Below are 24,985 nucleotides of genomic sequence, written 5' to 3'. Positions count from 1 at the left end.
GTAAAATAAAAATCTATAAGTATCAGAACAAAAGATTTTTGTTTCGTTTTGCTTTACAAGAAAAGGATTAAAATATGAATTTCTTATTAGAAAGATACTCAGGCATCTTTGTTAAACTCTTAGTACTTTTTGCATAAGCATAATTAAGTCTGATTTAAAAATTTCGCATTATAAAAAACAGCGCATATTCTGTTTGTTTACAAAAAACACTAATATTTTTGTATTTAACCGAATAAATTAAATAACGGAACAGATATAATGGAGGATTTGTGTTTTTCGTTTAGATTTCAAATTCACATTAAAAATGAAATGTGGCAGTACTTAGAGATGTGCTACAAGAATATTTTCATAACATAAAATGTTTTTTAGAGTAAAAGGAACAATATTCAATGCAACTAGTAGCATAATTACCTATTTTGAAAATTTATATATATATATATATATATATATATATATATATATATATATATATATATATATATATATATATATATATATATATATATATATATATATATATATATATATATATATCAGGGACGTGGTGGCACCTGAAAAGTAAGTACGAATTTCCAGAAGAGGGGCCCGGTGAAGTACTTTTAACGACAGACAAATAAGCGATCAAGGAAAATTATATTTATACTAAAAAGCAGCCAGCTCAAAAGACTGATTCACATCCTCAAGAAGATATTTGCACTTCTCAAATATATTATTTCGTTTCCTTGAGTTTCCGTAATGAAAAGTCTTTAATTTCTGCACATCACCAGGCTTGTTTTCTGTTACAAAAAGATTAACAGAAACAGCAGAAGATTTTGCACAAGCCAGATTTGTTCAATAAGATCCACAATAAATATACTATTGCCATGGGAGAACACTGCTTCAAATGTGTTACAACTCTTTTGTTTATTACTTGCATATTGCTCGCACCATCATAAGGTAAACCCACACACTTTTGAATATCTACGTTGTTTTTTTTGAGTTCAGATTTTTTTTACTTATTCCTTCACCAGTAGTTATTTCAGTTTTAACCATTGAAATCAGATGTTGTTTTACAACGGCCTCTTCTGCAGCAAGCGTGACATAACGTGATACAATAGAAGTTTACTCACAGAGTGTAATATCAGTGGTGCCATCAGCTGAGAGTGAAAAGAATACTGAATTATTTACCTCTCCTGAAATATCCTTCTTGACCATCTGAGTCATAGTATGAATGAGCTTGTTTTGTGTATAATAAGAAAGAAACGTAATTCTAGCACCACTTCCAGCAGATTGTTTTTGAGTACTGCGAATGTTTGAAAGTTTTTCATTCAGCACCTCATCGTACTGACTGAGTAAATTTAACAAATTTAGAAATTTACCCGCACCACAATGAAAGACTTCACTTTTTTCAGAGTCATTGTAAAAGTTGGCTTTCTCATTTCCACGTAAAGAAATACTCTCTACAATCAAATGCCGAATAGCATCAATAACTTGTATTAGGTATTGATGTAGTTTCTCCACTTCTTTACGTTTTTTATTCAGATGTCTCATGGTTTCAATATTTAATATTTTATCAATTGTGGAGTCTGATAATGCATGAACCATAGCTTCAGCAGCATCACGATGGTTTTTCTGGGTGCAATGCTTTGTTTTGATGTTACTTAAGTTTGACCAATTATCAAACCCACCACGTAAAGAACTTGCGTCCTCTCTTGACCCAAAGCATAAACAAACTATGCAAAAAATTTTGTCTAGTGATAGAGTCATGACCTTTTCTGCACAACTTGAATGTCTTTAACTGATTTAGTGTAATACTTAGATAACCTCGAATGATTTGTGGGTTGATTAGGCCCTAAAAAAATAAATTGCTTTTTTATCAATCATCTTTTCATTTTTCAGCTCTAGAAATTTAGCTGGATTATTTTCATTGACATTTACAACGTTGTCTGATTGTTTCTGAATAATCTTTTCTGCTAGAGTTAGGTCTGCCGCTGCAGTTACAGGCACTTCATAATTACCCATTTCTACAGTCACTCTCTCAATTTCAGTAACGTTTCGGTTTCTGAATGTTTCCGAATATTGCAGTTTTGCTCCTTTATCTGCTGCAATTATGACATCTTGATTATTTTTTTGCTTCTTGTACAGATGATTGGTCACTAACTTCTGTTATTGTCTCTGTTTCAATAATAGGCTTACTTGTGATAATCACAATGGATGTTGATGTTAATTCTACATTCTCTGTTACTGTAAAAGATGTCCCAGCTTTTCTCTGTATTTGTGCCACTTGCACTGACACGAGACCTACCATTAACTTTAATTGTTTTGGATCATTACGAGCTGCTTTTAATTCATATTTTTGTTTTTGAGCTTTTTTTTCTGCACCAGATTTGTATTTCCATGTTGCCTCTTTCTTTTTTTTTCCTTCATTTCACCTGTAACATAAATAAATATAAAGTTAAAAATACGTCCTAGGATGAAACCAGGGCATTGATTTCTTTCGTTTGAGATATAACTACTATCGGTCCATGGAATTTATAAATAGTAGTACTATTTATAAAATCCATGGACCGATAGGCAGTGGACTGTAGCATATTGAGTAGTAGTGAATGAAAGTAATAACAAAAATTCATTAAACACACAGTTTTATCTATCAAACATATATTAAGCATATTTATCAACGCAAAGCAAATAAATTCATGAATTTTATATATTTATTGTTTTGAACTTTTCAATAACAATTTTCTCTTCTTTCTGTTGATGGGATGGTTAATTTCATCAGATAAAGAGGAGGCATTGTTTAATCGTTCGTCACTACATGCTTGTTTTCGGTATTCTTTTCGTTTAGCAATACGTCTGCCTCTATCTTCTTCTGTTTCAGCAGCCCTTGCCTTAACAAATCGTTCTCTTCATTTTTTTAGCCGAGATGCTCGTTGTTCAGCTGATTTATTTGCTCTAGCTCGAAATTTCCGTTCTCTTTCTCGAGCAAGAAAAGCTAATCGATCAACTTTAGTTTCTAGCTTTCTTTTTTATATTTCTTCTTTATATTTCTTTAGCTTTATACTTTTTTATACATCTTTAGCTTTCTTATTTATATTTCTATGTTGATAAGATATTTTTTTTTACTTATTTACTTAAAAACTTTAATTATTATTTTTAATTGCTATTTATAAGTAAATTATTAAAGCATTACTTACTTTTTTACAGTATAAAATCTATCAATTTCAGGTCAACAACGTTTTTCGTTGTTATTATTCAACAGCGATTTTATTTATTTACGCTAGACAAAGTTTTTGTTTTTTGTTTGTTTTTATTTATTTTCTTAACGATTTCTTTTATTCACGCTAAAATAAAGTTTATTTTATCATTACCGCTAGTGTTTGCTTTGTGAGAACACCAAACAAACAAACAAACAAACCGACGTGAAAGCAAGTTAAATAAAATGTTGTAAAAAATGCCCTCATAGAAACTTATAGAACTTAAATTAATTTTTTCTCTTTGAGTATTGGGGACCCAGTTTCTTTTTGGGGGCCCGGTTTCCTGAGCTAGAATCAGGGCCCAGTACAAATCCTCGTACCCTCGTACTGGGTCACCACGTCCCTGATATATATATATATATATATATATATATATATATATATATATATATATATATATATATATATATATATATATATATATATATATATATATATATATATATATATATATATATATATATATGGTGGTTGTCTTGAAACCATTGCTTGACTACTTTTGCAGTGTGTTTCGGATCGTTGTCTTGCTGAAAAACCCATTTTATTGGCATATTCCATTTAGCATGAGGTAACATAACATCTTTCAGGATATTTTTAAACATGAAACGGTCCATTATTCCTTCGTTTCGATGTATTGGACCTAGACCGTTAGCAGAAAAACACCCCCAGACCATTACATTGCCTCCACCATGCTTCACGGTCTTATGGCAGTAACGTAAATCGAGGCGTTTTCCGGCCGGTCGGCGTACACGGCAAATGCCATTGCTCCCAATGGTGTTGAACTTCGATTCATCACTGAACAGGACAGTTCGCCATTTCTGCATATTCCAGTCAATATGAGATGTAGCAAACAGGAGTCTTTTCGTCTGGTTTTTTAGTGAAATCAGCGGTTTCTTTGCAGGACGCCGAGAAAACAATCCGGCTTCAACAGCACGTCATCTGATTGTTCGGTCCGATACATGCAGCTCTAATTGCTTTTGTATCTCGACTGATGATATCCAGGGATCCTTCTTGATGGATCTGACGATCATAGAATCTTATTTAGAAGCGGTGGAACGCGGTCTTCCACCTTTGTTATCTGCTGCCAACTTCCCCGTAGAACGATATTTGGAACATAGTCTTGATACGGTCCATTTCTTCACGCGATATTTATCACAAATACTTTTTTGTGACATTCCACTTAAGTAATCGCCAATAATTTTCTTCCTTAGTTCCAATCCAAGACCGTCGGGAGGCATTTTTGCTCTTGAAGTCATAAAAATAATAAAAATAAATAATCACGCTTCTCAAGGCTTACCGTGTTACATTTACCTTGTGATGATACAATCATGCTCTGTGGAACACAACGTCTTGGTTGGATGTGGACTGTATTGATGTAATGAAACACTTGTTGTATTTCACTTCTTGTATTGATGTTCTTCGATAAAACACTTTGATAAAATTCACGATTTGATAAACTGTCTTGATAATACTGACTAATTGACTTCCATATACTGACTGAATTACATGTCGAGAACCTGTTCTGGAATATTCTAGATGCTTCTTTTCGATGCTTCCGGAAGCTTCTGGATGCGTCTGGATGCTTCTGAATGTTTCTGGATATTTCTGGATGCTACTGGATGCTTCCAGATGCTTCTTCTGGAAACTTCTGGAAGCTTCTGCATGCTTTTGGAAACTTCTGGATACTTCCTTTAATCATTAAAAAACTTCCGTGACGTTGACACGGACCAGATTTAAAAAAATGAAACAAACCAAAAAAGTTGCACTTGTTTTGTCCGCTGCAAAATGGCACTTGTCAACGAAATTCTGCCTGTGTGCTGTCACCTGCCTCAGGTGATTGCGCATGTCATGCTATGACTCCAGACTCCTGAACTGTTTGCTGTGGTAGTATAGTTCGTTTCGTTTTTAAGACATGTAAATTAGGAACACTTTTTAGCATTGTTCGATGTTGGTTGCAAATGTTTTGTCCAATACTGTATATATATATATATATATATATATATATATATATATATATATATATATATATATATATATATATATATATATATATATATATATATATATATATATATATATATGTATATATATATATATATATATATATATATATATATATATATATATATATATATATATAATATATTTAAAATAATAATATTTAAAATGATAAATTATATAAAAAATACCGTCATTACTTAATATTTTAGCATAATCAATCTTTTCTAAAAGAATTCTTGTGTTTTAACCCTTTAACAGATTCGTGCTTTTCTTATTACGGTCGCTATTAGTCCTGTTTTTTTTTTTTTTTTTTAGAAGTGGTCTCTAAATGTCCTGAGTTTTTGAAAAGCATCGTGTTATTTTACTAATAAAAAATGAAATTTTTTTTTGCTATTTTTAATACTACTACACACTACAAAATGTTTAAGTTTAAGAAATTAATTGTTAATTTGAAATTTAATGTTAAGTTTGAATTAATTGTTAAGTTTATGAAATATATTTTCATAACATATAATCACAAAATTTTATAAATCTTCCTGCATTTGCATCGTCATCATATAGTTCATTAAAAAGAACCTTTTTTCTTATTTTAATCAAATATTTGATGCCTTAATGACTTGGAGATATTTTTTAGGTGGAATTTGTTTATCTCTTTTCAGAACTTGTGATTTATTTCATTAAAATATGCATTGTTATTGTATTAAAAATTATGTTTGCCCTGAAAGAAAAAATGTTGTTCACAATTTTAAACTATTTGGCTTCTCACTAAAAGCTGATTTACGCGTTTGTGCTCGCACTGCATTGCATGCTAGACATGCTTTAAACTTTATTAACTATTCGTTTTTAGTGTAGTTGTTTCTTCGCTTCTCGTGTTAACAGAGCGTGGTCATGTTGTAATTATAATATGTCTTGCAAGCAATTATGTTATTATTTAGTAAACCGTTGAGTAGCCTTTAAATACTTAATATGGAAAAGCTATAAATCATTGATTCATTGATTTTATATTCAATAGTGCTTCAAAAATCAAAAAATGTTTGCTTTTGTTTAAGTCCATAAAAGAAAATAAAGAAAAAAGTTTCCAGAGAGGAACAAAAGCAGAAGACAAAAGATGAAAAAATAAAAACATAGATACATGACAAAAATAGATTTCTCCTGGAATTGTTGATACAAAAAAATATCTCCGCCCTAGAGGTAGATCTAAGTGCCTTAGGTTTTAAGCCTTGTTACATTTAATAAACATAACATTTGTTGTTGTTTATTTTTCATCTATTTTTTACTTATTTTAAACTCAAAATATTAGTTGAACAAAACTAGCAAAGAAAAAAGATGTGTTTTTGCATATGTTACACCGCTAAATGTGTTTTGTATTTTAACGAATTTACATCATTTTTATATTTTCGTTTAGATTTTTATTTCTAAGAGGCTTGGCAATCAGACTGAATCTATTTTCTCTTCTTAGCCATGTAATTATATATAAGGCTTTATTTTGTAAACATTTCTTAATGGGAAAATACATTTAAAAAATATCTCAACAAAAACCTTAAAAGCACTTTCTAAGTAAAAAATGAGAAAAAATACAGGTTTAGGTTATTATGTACAAAAAAATATAAGTGTAGCAGTTAAAAATAGGTGGTTTTTAGTAAATCAAAAACCCAACGCAAAATAAACGTTACAAAACATTTTGCATACATTACTAAATATAGCTCAGTTTGTCGACCATGGCTACTCTGTTAAAAATTTTGGATGCTATAAAGCATGTTGGTTTTTTTTCACCCAAGTAACTAGTATACTAGCATACGTGGTTAGCAAAGCTTTATTCACATGTTGAAAATCAATTTTCTTACAAAGCACCATTTTGAAGCGTTGAAAGTGTTGAACTTGATAAGGAATTAAGACAGTCGGAAAAGGCTGAGAGGAGGAGGCTGAAAGATTTGTCAAATTAATGACACCTTATAGAGAAATGTTCTAAAATGTTTGTTGATAATTTATAGTTAGCGGAAATAGTATTTTGTTTTGTAGCCATCAGAAAATATCAGACATGGTTATGACGGCGACTATATAGCAGATGTTGAATAAAATAATTATATTTTAAAATAAAGTAATTGATATGCTAACTGGTAGGATAACCAAGTTCTTAAATTCAAAACAAACTTCAATCACAAGACGGAAATTCAACATGCAAGGTAAAACTTTATAAAATTTTTTATAAATTAGCAAATGATATTTGCTATCGACACTACCCAAGATGAAAAAAAAAACCAACCAAGTGTAATGATTATAGGTCCATATTCTAAGACATGATCAATTTGAACCTATTATGGATTTAAATTTTTTCGAGATTTTTTAATCAAATAGATCTTGCTGTAGATAGGTTGAACTAAAACTTCATCTATATGAAACAATATGAAGATTGAAAAATAATGTATTTGTCAAAGATACGATGGTGCAAATATAATGAGCAGTATTTGCAATGGCCTGCAACATAAATAAAAATCACTCAACAAAGTGCAGAGTACATTCATTATACCAATTATAATTCAAACCTTGTTGTATAAGATGAACCATCGTTTTACAAGGTTTTTCTAAAATAGTAAGTAATCGGAATGTTGATCCAGAGTTTCACGAATAACGACTACCCAAAGTGAAACAGCATTTTGATAAATTTGCGAACTTTTCTTAAAAAAAAACGATATGTTAATATTTTAAATATATAGTGTTGTCATAGATACTATTTTAAATCTACTACATGAAAAACAAAAGCACGGAAAAATTAACATAAGTATTTCGGATTTCTGATTCTTCAAATATTATTAGTTTTGAAAAAGAAAGACATTATTAAAAAATTAGAAAATAAGTATTTTACTTTTTTAAGTAAACAATTTCAATTCATTTTTATTTGCTATTAAAAGACTAATCAAAAGAGCTGCAAAATATTTCTCTTAAATAACGGCCGAATGTAATTGCTTAAAAACTATAATAAAATATATATTTTCTGTTTATATATATATATTTTTGTACCATTTATATCATTTGTTTCTGAAAAAAAAAATGTTTAGTTAAAGTAAATAAAAATTGACCGTTTTTCAAATGTAATTCAACAACAACAACAAGAAAACATAATGGTGAAATATTCAAGATGAATATAAAATCTAAAACAAATTTATTAGGAGCAGCAAATAATTGAACCGATTGAAAAAATAAATTCAACTTCAACAACTGAACAGCGTACCGCTTTAGTGACGTCAAGTTGTTTATTTATATAATATCAATTCTACAATCATTTGCATTTTGAAGAAATTGTGCAATGTTTGTCCAAATATCAATCCCAAAATTGCGCTACTGAAAAACATCTGTTTTTAAAACACAAACTTTACACTATTTAAAAATAAATTGTAATATTTTTTATTAATTTGTAACTTATTGTTTTTATGTAATGACTTCATAGTGTTGTTACTGGTTAAAATATTTACAGTAAATATAAAAATAATTAATAAAAAGACTAAAGAAGAAAAAGTATATAACTATCGCGGCTTTCTATATCAAAACTTTATTTAATTCATTTTTTTAACCTCTCTTTAGCAGAGAGGCCAAGAAAATGGATTTAAAAGATTTGAGTAGATAGATGAAAAAAAAAAAAAAAAAGAAGAAAAGAAAAAAAAAGAAACAGCTTTTGAAATTGATCAATAATTAGCTCATAATTATAATCGCTCATAGTTTAGTAAACACAAGCATAAGATTAATAATATATTTTACAAAATTTAATATATCTTATAAATTCTTATAACCAGGGCTGCCGAGAGCCGTCACGCCGCCTCGGATAGCAACCCTTATTGGCGCACTTATTTATCAAAACTTCTCTATATTATAAATAAAGGACCTTTTTTTATTTATTGGTACCTTATTTTCATTTGACGCCCCTTGAATATCTGCCGCCCGGGACAAACTGTCCCTTTCGCCCCCCCCCTCCCACAACTTGGCGGCGCTGCTTACAACTCAATAAAAACTTTTAATTATTATTATTTTCAAACGTACAAATTACTAAAACTGCTTAGTTTCAGTTTACTATGGTAACTGTTTACCATGATATGAAACTCCGCATGAAGTAAATTCCGAAATTCAGTTCAGGAGGTATAGTGATATGTAAGGAAATTTAAAAAGTTGACAAGTAAATATAATGCTGCTACTTGTATGGATATAAGCTCTTTTTCATATAGTTTGCTTTATTTTTCCGAGTTCAATCATTTTTAGCTTTTGCATAGCACATCTAGTAACTGTCAATTTTACAATTGATTTTCTGATTTTGAATTTTGTCTTATTTTAATTGACGCTGTTTTAAGATCAAACAAAGAATTCAACAAAATTAATGTTGTGCAACTTATCAGGGGAATAATCAAACATTGACGCAAATGAATAAAAAGAATTATTCAAGTACAATTTATATCATTAATATATATATATATATATATATATATATATATATATATATATATATATATATATATATATATATATACATATATATATATATATATATATATATATATATATATATATATATATATATATATATATAATAAACTTGTTTTTAAAATTTCTGTATAAATTCGTATTCGTTACAATACTTTATATATTATTATTATATTTTATGGATTTATAAGTTATAATTACAAAAGTATAAAATTATGCTCTACCTACTTTATGATCTTTTTATTTAGTTTTCTTTCTTTGTCAAAGTTAAATGTAAGTTGTAAGTAATTTTTTTTTTTTTAAACAAATAAAACGTCTTAAAGACATCAAAACTAAGTCGGTTTTAGGAGTCTTTGAATAGACATTTTAAATACTTTCACTCCAGACCAGTCAGAGGCGTCTACGATCCTATGGACGTTTTTAAGACAGTCTTTTTTATATCAGCTGGGAAAGTCTAGCCTCAAAGAAATCAGAGCAGTTTTTTTGCCACTTCGACATATGGCGTACTTAAAAATTGTTATTATTAAGTTACTAAAAGCAAAACTAAATTACATTTAACAATATTTCTGCAAACAAGGTAAGGAAATGTTTGTTGTTTAGGCAGTTTACTTAACAATAGTCTAAAGTAAAAAAATAATAAAACCAAATCAAAAAAACTCGTTTTTAATGCAACAATGTTAATTGGCTTTAGTTAGAGCAACAAGCCCTATGAAGATTTAGTTTTAAAATTTTTTAAGTAAAATCAATTTTGGTAAACTAATATATAGTAGCTTATTGAATAAATTGACTAAATGATGACTACTTACCAGTCTTAAAGCGAATAAAAAAATTTTAATTTAGGTGATTTTAGGTATAGACTATGTTTATCTTTTACATTTTACCGATATATGTAGTCAATCAAATAGCTTCATTGATTTTAGTAAACCATTTTATTTTGTTTCTGAAGAAAAGTTGCGGCAAAAAAAAGTTATTTTTGGAGACATTTTTTTTGTAGAATATTACCAGTAATAAAAATATTTTGTATGAACTTTAAGGAGAACACATTCCTACGAATGCCTTCTTCTTTAAGTTAAGATGATATTAAAAAGAAAAAACACTATAAATTGCAAAAGTATTTGTTTTGTGTTGTATTATTTGTTAAGGGAGGCATCTTGCCTTGCCCTATCCTACATTACTGTTTTGTGCCAAAAGGTATCGGAAGAAAGCTAATTAAAGTTTTTTATTTTGTTTATAATGAATATTTTTAAAAAGAAAAATGAAAAGATTTATTAAAAAATGAAAAATCTTTGCTTTGTTATACCTACATTTAGGCCTTTTAAATCTTTTAGATGTTTGAGAGGAAGAAATGAGTTTTAAATCTTTTAGATATTTGTCAGGAAGAAATGGGTTTTAAATCTTTTAGATATTTGGGGGGAAGAAATGAGTTTTAAATCTTTTAGATATTTGGGAGGAAGAAATGAGTTTTAAATCTTTTAGATATTTGGGAGGAAGAAATTTTTAAGAAACGAGTAAATATCAAATAAAATGGGTTTCCGAAATTATTTCGTCAAAAAATAATTGAATATTTATTTGAATAATATAGGTTTTTTCAATAATTCCAATGTACAGTCCATATGGTTCCAAAATCTTCCAAAAAAAAATTTTTTTTATGTGTGGAAAGTTGACGAGGAGTTCGTTTTCGATTTTTCTGGCAAGTGACTCTTTCATCCAAAAAAACTTTTCGTTATCTTAATATTAAACTTTTTTTTCTATCTTATAAAAAAATTTAAAAAAATATTTCTAAACAATAAAGCCTTTTTTAAATTAGTCCGTTATTTTATATTTAAAACTTTCAAAGTATATAAAATTAAGAATACGCTTCACAATTGATTTCGGTACGTGATGATATGTTGTGTGTTATTTATGTTATTATTTGTACGCTCTATACTACACGTGTTTTAAAAAATTTACTTTGTTTGTCAAATTGGATGTCAATCTCATTACTTGTATCTTTATTTTCTTTATCTATTAGTATTATTCGCAGTTCCTCTTTCATCTTACATTCGATTGTGTAGCATCCAAACCCGAAAATAGGCTCCTTTTTAATGTTTAAAGATTTTCGTTTTCTTTTGCTTACGTAATTTTCTGAAAGTAAGATGCCAGACAAAATCTTAGATTCTCCAGATAAAGGACTGTTTTTTTTATTCACGAGAGGTACAGCCATCAAAGATGAAAGTAAAATAAACGCAACAAAAAAAGATATTTGAATCTTCATTTTTCAAATGATTTCAATCGGTCAACAGGTTATCTAAATTAAAATACTACTTAAAGAAAAGTGATTTGATTGGTCGATCAACAAATATAATATAATGAAGATTGTTTTGTGTAATGATTTATGATTGAACTAAAAACATTCGACCACTCTTGTTGAATGTTTTTTATTTAATCAATGGTACTGGTTGTAAGCTAAATTGTTAAATAGAAAAAAATTTTAAGTAGATGTTCGTGATAGTGATAGCCTTTTAGTGAAAAAAAAACACATAAAAAAACATTAAAAAAACAATTTGTACAAACGTTAGTTATAACAACCCATACAATGCTTAGAATCTTTTTGAAAATTATTTTTTTACTGCAACTGTTTTTCCAAAAACACTTTAGTCATATATATATTTTATAAAAATCAGGAAAAGTATTTCAACTTTACAATTACGTGTTTAATTAAAAATGTAACCAAACAATAAACGTAATTTATCAATTATATATATATATATATTCAATTTTTTTTTCAGTTGTTTTTTATTAAATAAAAAAGACTTATTTTAAAAACAACTAAACTAAAGCAAAGCTGTTATCAAATGCCATGTGATGAGATGAATAAAAACACGATATTTGAAAAAATTTTCTTTGTTCACAGTTGTTCGATTTTGAGAAAGTTTAAACGCAAAAGTAGCAAGTAAAAGCGTGACAGAATTTTTAAAAAAACGAAATTTTATTTAAAAGCTCCGATAAATCTACAAACATAAGAATAAATAAATAAATATATGTATATATATATGTTAAGAAAAAAAATCTTAAGTATGTTTGCAATATATATAAGTAACATTATGATTCATATGTAAACACTACAAATGTTGTTAGGTTGTCACAGCTGTACTGCCCTAAATACCTTGCGTTTAAAAATTACTTTTTAAACATTTAAATGAGGAGTCATATAAATGTTTTTTTAGCTACTCTGTAAGTTTTTTATAGACACGACACAATGTTTTTTTTATGGTTTCTACTCTGTTTTATATAATCTCTACTCTATTTTATATAATCTCGACTCTATTTTTTTATATAGTCTCTACTCTATTTTATATAGCCTCTACTCTGCTTTTTTATATAGTCTCTACTTTATTTTATATAGTCCCTACTCTATTTATATATATATATATATATATATATATATATATATATATATATATATATATATATATAGTCTCTACATTTTTTTTTTTTTGTATAGTCTCTAAGAGAGGATTGGGTACAGTGGATCGAGGGGTACAGTGAATAAGAGGCAATTTCGCAAATACTAGAATTTTGTTTATCTAGATAATGTAATCATTTTATGTATTCATATATCAGCCACCTTTATTTATAGTTGTTACCAAATAAATTTTGACTAACGGTTTTTGGTAGGTAATATTTGTTTTTAGCTAACTATTGTAAATTTTTTTAGCGTCCTTATGTTGTTTATGGAGATCATGGTTAAAATAAATTCAAAAGTTGAATTTTTCCATTCGGATTATTGATATTTGTGCTTCCTTTTAGTAGTTTAACTTTTCTTTTCAAAATGTCCCAAGAAATTATTTTAAGACTTTATTTGTTATGGTGGGAAACAGTGAGTTGAGTTACAGTGAATAGGTTGATTCACTATGCCCAATTAATGATCTTAAAAATTAGGCTCATGCATTTTTAACAAACAAACTACATGAAAATGAATTTATTAGTTTTAAGTTATGAATAATAATATTTGAATAATTTTTTAATTTTTGATATTTTTATAAGTTTTGTTATGAACAAAATTCTTTTTTTTTCTTCTCAATTACCAATATGTCTATTTTTTCGATTTTATACTAATCTAATTAATAAAAGTATGCCAAAAGTATAGTGTACAGTGTCTTTACTCTCTCAGCCTCAAAGTTATTTGGCTATGCCCCTCATTATCATTAATTCACGGCTGTGTTCATTTATTCACTGTGCCCAAGTACTGGGGCACAGTAAATAACATAATACAACTCACTTTAAAACTTTCTGCATCTTTCTGTGAGTCGTTAGATAATAAATACTTTGATTTTAGTGCTTTTTTATCATGAAGGACATCTCAATCCTTTTATCTTGAAAAAAATAAAGTACATATTTTAACTTTTGCTCAATTTAAAAAATAAAGAAACCCAATCCACTGTGCCCCAACTTCCCCTACTCTATTTTATATAGTCACTATTTGATGTTTTATCTATAGTCGTTATGCGATATATTTTTAAAATTGGTTGATTCAGTAGTGAATTTCAGTTAAGAAGCATTGTCCATCAACGTTCCAGCATTGGTTGCCATTAATTTTTTTTTTTAATTTAAAAAAATCTGATATTGATATAATTTCTTAAATACTAAACTAAACTTTGAACAACCTGAATTTGTTAATATATATGTTCAAACAATATGAGATAAACTTAATATATTTCAACTTTACAACAACCCTTGAAAAAGATCAACGTACCCTAATCAATAAACCTATGATGAACAATAACCTTTGAATTTATACAATGTTAGCATTAAGGTATCTACATTCTTATCTAAATATATTTTGTTGATTGTTTCAGTCTTTTATATTGTTCTGTTTTGTTTCTATATTTAGGAAAACTGTTTTTTATTGCCACAGAAGATGGAGAATTTTTAGGACGTATGGATTTTTATCTGCATTAAATTAATTAAATTAAATTCATTTTCTGTTCATTTAACAAATTTTTCATGCTTTTAACAAATTTAGATTCTGTATTTATAGATATATTCAGAGTAATTTAAAATTAGTTAAATTTTCATCAGTGTTAAAGAATGTATCATTAACACTGATGAACATTTGTATATATAATGTTTATATATTTTTAGGTTTCATTCAAAATGTTTGCTGAATATGGAGCGTATGTGTCATCTGCAAGAGCACTTAATTTTACTTGTGTCCGATCTAATTTTAACACACCAATATTCTTTTTGGTAGAATTGGAATCATTTATTTTAAAATATAAAACATATTGTTTAGTATAGTCATATTAACTGCAAAGAGGTATCTTTTTGTACAGAGCTTGAATACGAGCCCTGCTATTTGCAGCGTAATGACATCGAACAATTTATGTAATAGTTAACTTTTTTTTAAACTAAAAACCTATTTTAATGGATTCTATAAATTTTTGCTAATGCTAGTAGAACAACATTGTTGGAATGATTGTTCCAATAACTCGCTTTATTATTGAAGACATATGTGGATGAAGGATTCATGTTACTTTAATACGGAAATAATAAATATCTGAGATATATCTAAATTTCAAGTTTTAAACACGCTTTGTTCTAGATATTTTTCTATAGCAAAGATGCGCAAATATTTAAATATTTAAATATTTAAATATTTATGGAATAATATAATAATCAAAATAACATTTGTTAATTGATAAATGTATCAAAGTCCATTAGGACCTTAATCCATTTCATGTATTTTTAAGACCTACATTAATGTTATGTATTTTTTAGAACCTTCAGCCGTGTTATGTGTTTTTGTGGGTAAATTGATGTGTAACATAACAATTAAAACTAAGTCTACTCGCTGCTAACGTGCCTAAATTAAGTAGCTTGAAGCGATTTTCATAGCAGAAATGTTTTATAAAGTAAATAACATAGCTTATCTCTAAATAAGTTTAACTCAGTATATCGCCGTTTTGGAATTGTTATTACAGATTGGGGGTGCAAAGACTAAATATGGTTTAATATACAAAGTAAATAAATGTAGATTTTCACGCAAGAAATGCATCAGTTAATTGGAAGATCTCTTTAGTACATAAAAACTGTTCGTAAAATATTTTCGTAATTCTATTTCACAAATAATGGCGTTAAATATTACTTAAACATATAATCCGTTCAAGGTTAATTGCGTTTACTACACAAAAATTATTAAAAATTGAGTCCCCTGCAGCGATAATCCAACTACTTAGAATAGAATCTTTCAAATGCGTCTTTTTCAACTTCTTCTCACTTTAGAGCAGTTCAAGAAAGTTGATGATCACTTAGGTTGAAAAGGTGATCTTCAATATTTGTCACTAAATCATTTTTGAAAAAATGCCACTTGTTTCTGTCGTTTTCTGTGACAAATAAGAATATTGTTTTATTTGATGACGTACAAAAGATTTATGAAAATCTTTTACCGAGCTGTAATTTAAAAAATGTGCAAATTACAGTCAACATGGTAATGGTTTATTGTAATATGGTAAATAATAGAAACTTTTCGTGGTAGAAAGTTCGCAGAAAAGAAAAATGGAGGAAAAATATAAAATGAAAAATTAAATATAAAATGAAAAATTAAATGCAGATGAAAAGTTATTAAAGTAAAACCTTAAAAAAAAAGTGAAGACAAAAAAATTAAAAAAAAGAAAGTTATGCATAAAATGGTTGACAATAAGGCTGATTAAAACAGATAATCATGTTGAATATTTTTTTCCTTTTTAGTCAAAGAACCTTAAAATTTAATTAATAATAAAATTGCTAGTATTCCTGCTTTTTCAATTTATATACCTAAAAACGTTAGTACCTAGTCACGGCGTTTCTTTTTAATTGGGGGAAGTGAAAGGTTTCTTTTGATTCCCAAAAAAAACAACGCCCTTGTCGAGTCATATAATAATAATATAAAGTTACAAATGTATTAATCTTTTATTTGAAACCATGGTTACATTATAAATCAGACACAAAAAGCAGATTTTATGATGCACAATAAATGTCATTAATATATTCGATTTGCGTGAAACACAAGTATGTGTTTCACACTTATCGTATATATTGCGTGAAACACATGTATGTGTTTCACGCAATAAGTGAAATAATATGCGGTTAGACTGGAATGCTGTGTTTTAATATATACGATAAGTATATATTAAAACACAGTAAGTGTCAACAACATGCGGTTAGACTGGAAAACTGTTTTTTAATATATACGATAAGCGTCAACGGTATGCGGTAAGACTGAAAAACAGTGTTTTAAAAGTTCAATCAAAATTAGTACATAAATGAATTTTATTTCAGAGCGAGAACAAGTTTAAAAAAACCCTTAAAATGTTAGACTTGTGGTTGCAAAACTTCCTTTCCGATTCTTTCCACCTTTTAGTAATCATATTTTTTGTTGTAACTTTCCTTGAATGTACGGTAAGTTCGAATCCTAGTTAATAATGAAGCAATATTTTTTATTCCTATGTATTTATAAAAAAAAGCAAAAGCTCTTTTTTCTCCCTCTTTTGATCACATAACAGTTTGCTTAACATGTTTTAAAAGTTTATTTAATAACAACCAACCATCTTTTTTTCAAAATTTAATTACGCACACTCGCGAAAAAAATCTTTTAAAATAGGCATATTACATTGTTTGGTCAAACTATTCTAAAAGCGAATTTTTTCATAAATATTTTAAAATCCTAGTTTTTTTCTTAACATGTTATAAACTTTATCAGCATTATAAAAACTTTATTGTAATAAATTGTAATAAGACATTGAAGCAATAGCATAGCGATGGGTACGCTGGTTTAGAAGAGGGCGACAGAGTTATTGGGGACCCAAGCCGACCAATGAAATTTAAAAAAATTTTCACTGTGAAAAATAACACGCATATCAGCATTTAACAATTTGTACTATTATTGTGTAGCTAAGAAATGCAAATTCTTTTTCAGATTATTGTTTTAGCTTTAATAAATAATCTTGACTAATACTTCAAATAGTGAGCAATTTTTTATTTATTTATATTTAAAAAATTGAAATAAGACTTCATTAACTCATAAATAATAAAATAAAATACAACTTTAAGACGCAAAGTAAAATAGTTGGCCGATTTTAATAGCTAATAGACTTTATTAAAGAAAAATCCGCTCAGGGCGCAGTTTAATATCAAAACCTAGAAATACTTGCATAATTATTTTTCGATAAACAAATATTTATTTTCATGAGATATATTTCTCTTTAAAGCTACAATTAAAAAAACTAAAACTTTTTTGTTTTTTAAATTTTTTGTATTTAGTTATTGAATTAACTCATATTTTTTCTGCAACACTTTTGTCAATTTTTCTTTTCTGAGTTTATTAATTCATCTTTTTATATTTGACTTTTATATTGTATTTTTGATGAATGTTTTGTTTTAAACAGAAAATAAGATTAAAATAAAATTAAAGCCTTTAATAATAGTCCTCGACAAGTAAATTTTAAAATAGGTAAAATCACAAACGAAAAGATTTATATAAACTAAATTCACGTTAGCTTTGAGCAAGGCTGGCGCAAAGAGGAGGTGTGACACCCCCTCCCTCCACCGTCATAAAATTTTTTGTTCATTTAATCGGCAAATTTGACCCTTTTAGAAAAGTTAGTTGGTAAATGTAGATCCTTTAGATAAGTCAGTTGCCAAATTTAGACAGTTAGTCGACAAACGTAGACAAATCAGTCGGCAAATTTCAAAAAACGAGAACCTTTTTTTTTTTTAGTAGGCAAAATTTTAATAGCACTCTCTCACGTGACACCTACTTGGGTTTGAGTTAAGTTTTTTTGTTTTAAAATCTTTATTCAATAAAAATAATTATCAAAGCATAAATTTTTTAGTTTTACTAACCAAAAAGTTCCATAGACTTTCCTTTTTGTTTTAGAAATTAGAAAGAGGTGTTGTTCGTGATGCTGTTTCAACAAAAACAGGTTGTTTATCCCCTACCTTACTCAAATGATATTCTGATAACACTATTAAAACACTTTAAAAAAAATAATAAATAAGTCTATTGACAATAAAAGCTTATGAAATTTCTTTCTTTGTTTTAATCACAGGTAACAACTCTCTATGTTGAGCTCTACCTCTAATATGCCCACCTCTTGCATCTGGTCCAACTACAGACATAGATGTCAATTGTTTTACATCACGTTGAGTACTTTTGGAATTTTGACGAAAGGAATTATTAAAGTTATTAAAGATGTCAGTTTGAGCAATTAACAGCTTATCTTTAGTAAAAACAGGTTCTTGCACTTCTTCGCTTTCCCATTTAACTAGCTCTTAAAGAGCTAGTTAAATGGGAAAGCTGCAAAGTTCAGTTTAGGTATTTTTCTTGGTCAAATTCGGATATTTCTAAAGGTTGTTTCAGCTTAAAATAAATACCAGCAACCTTTTTATCTGGCTTATCTGGATGAATAGGTTCTTACGGGGTAAAACGACTAAAATGACCACGGGGTAAATTAACCGCGAGGTTCTAAAGTCACGACAATGTGTTGCTCTTTGATAATAATATGATGTATCTGTACGTTTGAATCATTTATAATTGCTCGTGTTGAATCTTTTCTTCCATCAAAATAAACACCAGTATTATCTGCATTCGGAAGTTTCAAATTATCATTTTTCTTTGCATCCATCATAATATTCTTCTTTGGTAATGTCAACTTAGAAGGATGAAATTCCAAACCTATAAAATAAAACTAGTATATGTTTATTTTTATTAACTTATCATCCGACGATTTGGTGCTCTATAAAACGGCCGTGCTATGCGGCCGTGGCGCAGTGGTTAAAGCGCTTGCTTTATAAGCAGGAGATCCAGGTTCGAAACAAGCTCTGGACAAGTTTTCGCGTCACGGTAAGGAAGGAGGCGTGAACTTCCTGGTTAAATGCACTTCCGCGGTGCTCTGTGACAAGACCGTTAGGACTTCTTGGGGCACCTAAAATAAAAATTGAAAAAAAATAAAACAATAATGCATAAAATCACCTAATGCTAGCCATAGCTGTAATTTATATTGACATGGTGTGTTTTCTTGATTTCTTATCTAGAAATCTTGTTACAAGGAAGCATAGATGCTAATTTTTCCTTTAGAAGCCTTTTAACCAACTATTTAATTTCATTATCTTGTTTTAAAGTAAAGTAAACATTAACTTGGATCATAGTTTTTGTTGAAGGGAGAGCTAGGAGAAATATTTTCTTGATGCTCTTTGTCTAATTATGTGAGCTAAACCAAACATTTATAACTATTAATGTTATTATACATACATCCCTAGTAGCAAGATATATTGGTGCAATAATGGTGCAATATTTGAAATATATGATATTGCGCCAATAATGGTATACCAATATTGAAAAGTATTAGCATGCTGATATTGCTCCAACGTTGTTTATCCAGTATTAATATGCCAATATTGGAGCCGTATTGGCATGCTCATATTGGCCAATATCAATTTTGTCTAATTAGCTTTTTAATATTCTTCGTAGTTGTACGTTTACCTAACAAAATTTATTAGGCCAATAAATTGACTTGATAACTTTTTGTTAATTATGGGCTTTTATTAGATTTTTAACTGTAGCAATTACTCTTAGAAACTTTTTAACAGAGTTCCATAGGTTTTAAATCACCATATTGAATCAATAATCTAAAAAATTAAAAAGATGTATTATAATCGTAGTTGCGTTAGCTTCTGTTTGGTCATGTTTTTGCCTTCTTAAGTTTTTATAAAGCCGCAAGTAAAAATGTATTTAAAATGTCAACCATCGTTGTCTTTCCTAAATATAGTCGTTAGCTATATAATTAACTTAATCTTTAAGCGGATTTTCTTTAGTATACGTCTTTAAGTTTGTTCAGATCTTTAAAAGCTTTTAAATGCAAATTTAAGTGAACGACATTCAAGGAAGAAGATTTTTAGGTTATACTTTTTGTCATGGCGACTTCATATGCACATGCAACCAAGCTTCATACGGACAGATCCGAAAGAATTGTTGAATTCAAAACGAGAATTGATTTTTCCAAAGTTAGTAATCCAAGATACATAACTGAAAATGCTGAAGAAATTGGTAAAGGAAAAATTGAGAATCTGACTATTCATAGAGACGGAAACTGGATAGCCGTTTTTAGAAATATAAACGATGCCAACACCATAGCTCGATCGAAATGGAGTTGACCGAATCTCAAAAACCGATTTATTTTAGAAAAAGAGAAGATTTTGGCTTCCTGATAACAATCAAATGCGATCCAATTATTACAGACGAAGAACTTTCGGAACAATTAAAACCACACTATAAAAATATAAACTCAATTAAACATACAACATATGATTTTGACAGAACCATAGAAGACGGACGAAGACTCTTTAGAGTTAATCTTACGAAAACAGTTAAAGAATTGCCACACGAAATCGAAATAAACGGGCAAAGGATAACTCTTAACTTTGCCGGAAAAGAATTCCTCTGCCAAACATGTGGCTCAACCCATAACCCGAGACAAAGGTGCAAAACTAAAGAAACTCAAATAAACCAGCCCATCTCAACAACCATCGCAATGACTATCCCAATGGAAACTAAAAGACAACAAGAACGCGAAACAGAACCAATAGGAGAAAAAGGAGCCAAAAAGGAACCAATAGGAGAAAAAAACAGAACCAATAGGGTAAAAAACTCAATATCTGTAAGCAAAAAAATATTCCTAAATTTGTTGTCCTTGACGACGACCAAATAAAGTCTCCCTGAGGAAATTAAAAAGAAAGTAAGAGAAACACAGAAAAGGAATGAGGCTGCCTTTGCTGAAGCCAGAAAAAAAAAAGAAAAAGAACTAGCACAACAAAAACAACACTCTGAAACAACAACAGAAGAAATACCACACATATATTTTAAACCAAAAAACAACCACAAAGAATCGAAAAAATCATAAAAATACAAATAAACAAAACAATAGATCAAGAACAAGAAACAAGCGCAATCATTGACAGAGAAGAAGAAGAAAGCGAAAATGAAGAAGACACAAACCGATGCAACAACAAGACACAGTATGGCGACGAAATAAAGGAAGATTCGAGCGGAAGATTCGATCAAAAAAACGATACGAGCGATAAGAAACAAACGCAACCTCCAACACCAGAAAAAGAGAAAATGACCCTGAAAGAAAAAAGACCCCGAAAAAAACCAAAACCAAAAATGTCAAAAGTAATTTTATCTACACAGAGAATACGGTGGTATGTGCATTTTTTGCTATGTTCTAAGTTTGTTATCGCAATTTATTTTATTTGTAGTCTATATAATGTTAACCGTTTTTTACACTATATATTATCCGCCTATGTGCTCCAATCAAAAGCTTTCCCTTGATTAAGGAAAGAAATACGAAAACACTATATTTTTTTCCTGAGATTTAAAGGAAATATTAAAAAAAAAATTAAAAAAATAATGTTTACTTGAACGATTAAAAATGGAGAAAATAAGTTTGTTTACGTCAAACGTTAATGGTTTGAATAATTTAAGTAAGAGAAAATAATTATAAATTTTTTAAAAACAAAAGCACAATTTGTTTTTAATACAAGAAACCCATTTAGATAATGAGAAAATAAATTTACTAGCAAATGAATGGAATGGAGACATTTTTTTCTCTCCTGGGAGTTCGAAAACCCGTGGAACTGCAATTCTAAGCAAACACATCACGAGCACGTGATTTTTTCAGGAAATGATACACTTGGTAATTTTAATTATATAGCAATAAAAATAAAAAACGTAAACTATTTAATTGTAAATATATGTGCTCCCTCAGGCGAAAACACGCAATCCCTAAGGAAAAAATTATATATTGAATTAGCAAATATATTTCGCAATAAAGATCTCAACGATTTTATTATTATCATGGGAGGAGATTTTAATTTCAATTAAAGACAGATGAAGGAACGTGGATATTAAACAACGCGCTCCTTCAAAATAACAAATACAAAACTCTAATAGAAACGACCTGGGAAGAGTGGAGACAACAAAAAGAAAATTTTACAAGCACAAAGGAATGGCGGGAAGCCGGAAAAGAAAAAATTAAACAAACTTCTACATAATTTAGTAAAAAATTAAATCAAAATAAAAATAAAAAAGATTATAAACTAAAAAAACTTCTAAAAAGTGCATCCAAGAAAATGCACTTAAATAAAAATATGAAAATTTTATATAAAGACGTTAAAACAAAGTTGGAATTAATCAAAAAAGTAAGAGCCGAAGGGGCGGCTATACGAACAAAAGTTCAATGGCGATTAGAGGAAGAGAATTGTACAAAATTATTCTTTGGTTTGGATAAAAACAAACTAGCAAAACAATACGTTTCAGAAATAAACGACAAAAATGGTGAAACAAAAAATACATCTGAAGACATCCTATATGAATTCAGAGAGTTATATAAAAATTTATACAAAAATTAAAAAAAAAACGATAGCGATTCCAAGGAAATTCTTTTAATTAACTCTAAAGTTAATAAAGTTACTAAAGAAGATAATGTACTATTAGAAAAAGAAATATCAGAATACGAAATTAAACAAACCCTATCACAAATAAAAAATAATAAATCACCAGGATCAGATTGCCAAACAATAGAATACTATAAAATATTTTTCGATCTGATAAAAAATGATTTTTAAGACACGTTAAATAACGTGTTGAATACTGGCAAAATGACGCCCTCATAAAAAGAAGCCTTAAGTACATGTTTTTACAAAAAAGGAAATAAAAATGAAATCGGTAACTGGAGACCTATATCTCTGACAAATGTAGACTATAAAATTCTAACAAAAACTTTAGCCAATAGATTGGACAAAGTTTTACCGAGAATTATAAATAGTAACCAAACGGGCTTGATCAAAAACCAAACTATAAATAACAATTTAAGTTACACTAGAGATATTATCAGCATTTCTAATACTGATAAACTAGAAACATTTATACTTTCCATAGATCAAGTTAAAGCTTTTGATAGAGTAAATAGAACTTTTTTATTTAAAAGTCTTGAACACTTTGGTTTTGCAAAGGTTTTTATTTCTCTTATTAAAACAATCTATAATAACATAAATGCTAAAATCAAAATTAATGGCTTTTTATCCAAAAATATAAAAATCTTAAGGGGAGTACGACAAGATTGCCCTTTATCAATGATATTGTATATCATTCAGGATGAAATATTTGCAACATATATAAGACAAAATAAGGGTACTAAGGGGATTATAACTGGAGGAGAAAAAACAAAAATCCAGCAATACGCTGATGATACAAACTTCTACCTCTCGGGTGATAATTTGATAAAAATGGTAGGTCAAGCCTTAAAACTAAACAAAAAAGCCACAGGCGCTAAAGTAAACCTAGCTTAATGCCAAGGTATGTGGTTAGGAGAAAATAGATTTAAAGATAAGGAACCATTACTAAATTTTGAATGGGGGGAATTATCTTTTAAGAGCCTCGGTATCACTTTCTTAGCTTTAGGCAGTTTCTCCTACTTCATCCACTAGAGGGACCGATTCCAGAAAATGAATTAAAAGAAAAGAAAATTATTATTAACTCTTTGATAATCCCACAAATAACACATCTAGCCTTTATAGTACCCCTCTCAAATGATGGAGTTTTAAGCAAAATGGAAACAAAACTAAATAACTTTATATGGCGCAGGAAAATACCCAACCTGAACAAAAAAACAACACAACAAAAAATAAAAAATGGTGGATTTGGAGTTATAAGTCTAATAAAAAAACTTAAGGCAATCCAAATGCAATGGGTCTCCAAATTACAAAACCCAAGAACGCAATGCTTCACATAATAAACTCGCATAGGAAATCAAACCAAAACGTACAAATATTTCAAACTAATCTCACACAACTTAAAAAACTTCCATCATTCTATCTTCAATTACTTAAAAAATGGTAGGATGTTAAACATCCTATATTGTCCCAATAAGAGATATAGAAGAAATACTTAATCAACCTATATTTTATAACAATAACATCCGTGATAAACGCCACTGCTTTCTCATCCCCAAAACAACCCATATTAAAAATGAAATAATGCTCGTTGCTGACATAGCAAACACTTTTCAGCCCAGATTCCTACACCATAACTTAATAGGGTTAACGGAATCAGAGCTTGATAGTATCGTGTTAGCTTTGCCGCTTCAATGGCATAACAAAGTTAAAGAGGAAGGACAAAGTTATGACCGTAACAAAGTACCCATTTTCTTAGCAAAACGAAAAGATAAATATGAATATAAAGATATTGCAGTAGTAACTATGTACAA

At 28.7% G+C, this 24,985-nt stretch overlaps 1 protein-coding gene and 2 long non-coding RNA genes across 3 annotated transcripts in view; 1 reads left to right on the top strand and 2 right to left on the bottom strand.

Annotated features, from left to right (window-relative positions):
• Nucleotides 1-7,814, bottom strand: part of LOC100211845 (histidine--tRNA ligase, cytoplasmic) — an 89,682-nt gene extending 81,868 nt beyond the window's left edge. The window contains exon 1 of the mRNA XM_065814608.1: nt 7,778-7,814. Coding sequence (XP_065670680.1) covers nt 7,778-7,799 — 22 coding nt within the window. The 5' untranslated portion in view covers nt 7,800-7,814. The remainder of the gene's footprint in view (nt 1-7,777) is intronic.
• A 2,247-nt stretch (nt 7,815-10,061) lies between these two features.
• Nucleotides 10,062-14,976, top strand: LOC136088535 (uncharacterized). The gene is made up of 3 exons (XR_010642243.1): nt 10,062-10,278; nt 14,575-14,619; nt 14,826-14,976. It is a non-coding gene; the product is annotated as an uncharacterized LOC136088535 (long non-coding RNA).
• Nucleotides 11,709-12,504, bottom strand: LOC136089055 (uncharacterized). Its single transcript, XR_010642752.1, has 2 exons — nt 12,255-12,504; nt 11,709-11,988 (listed from the first exon to the last, which is right to left on the bottom strand). It is a non-coding gene; the product is annotated as an uncharacterized LOC136089055 (long non-coding RNA).
• Nucleotides 14,977-24,985: the final 10,009 nt, after the last annotated feature.

Source organism: Hydra vulgaris, chromosome 12 (assembly GCF_038396675.1).
Source record: "Hydra vulgaris chromosome 12, alternate assembly HydraT2T_AEP".
NCBI classification, from domain to species: domain Eukaryota; kingdom Metazoa; phylum Cnidaria; class Hydrozoa; order Anthoathecata; family Hydridae; genus Hydra; species Hydra vulgaris.
This window is presented reverse-complemented; position numbering and strand designations above follow the sequence as displayed.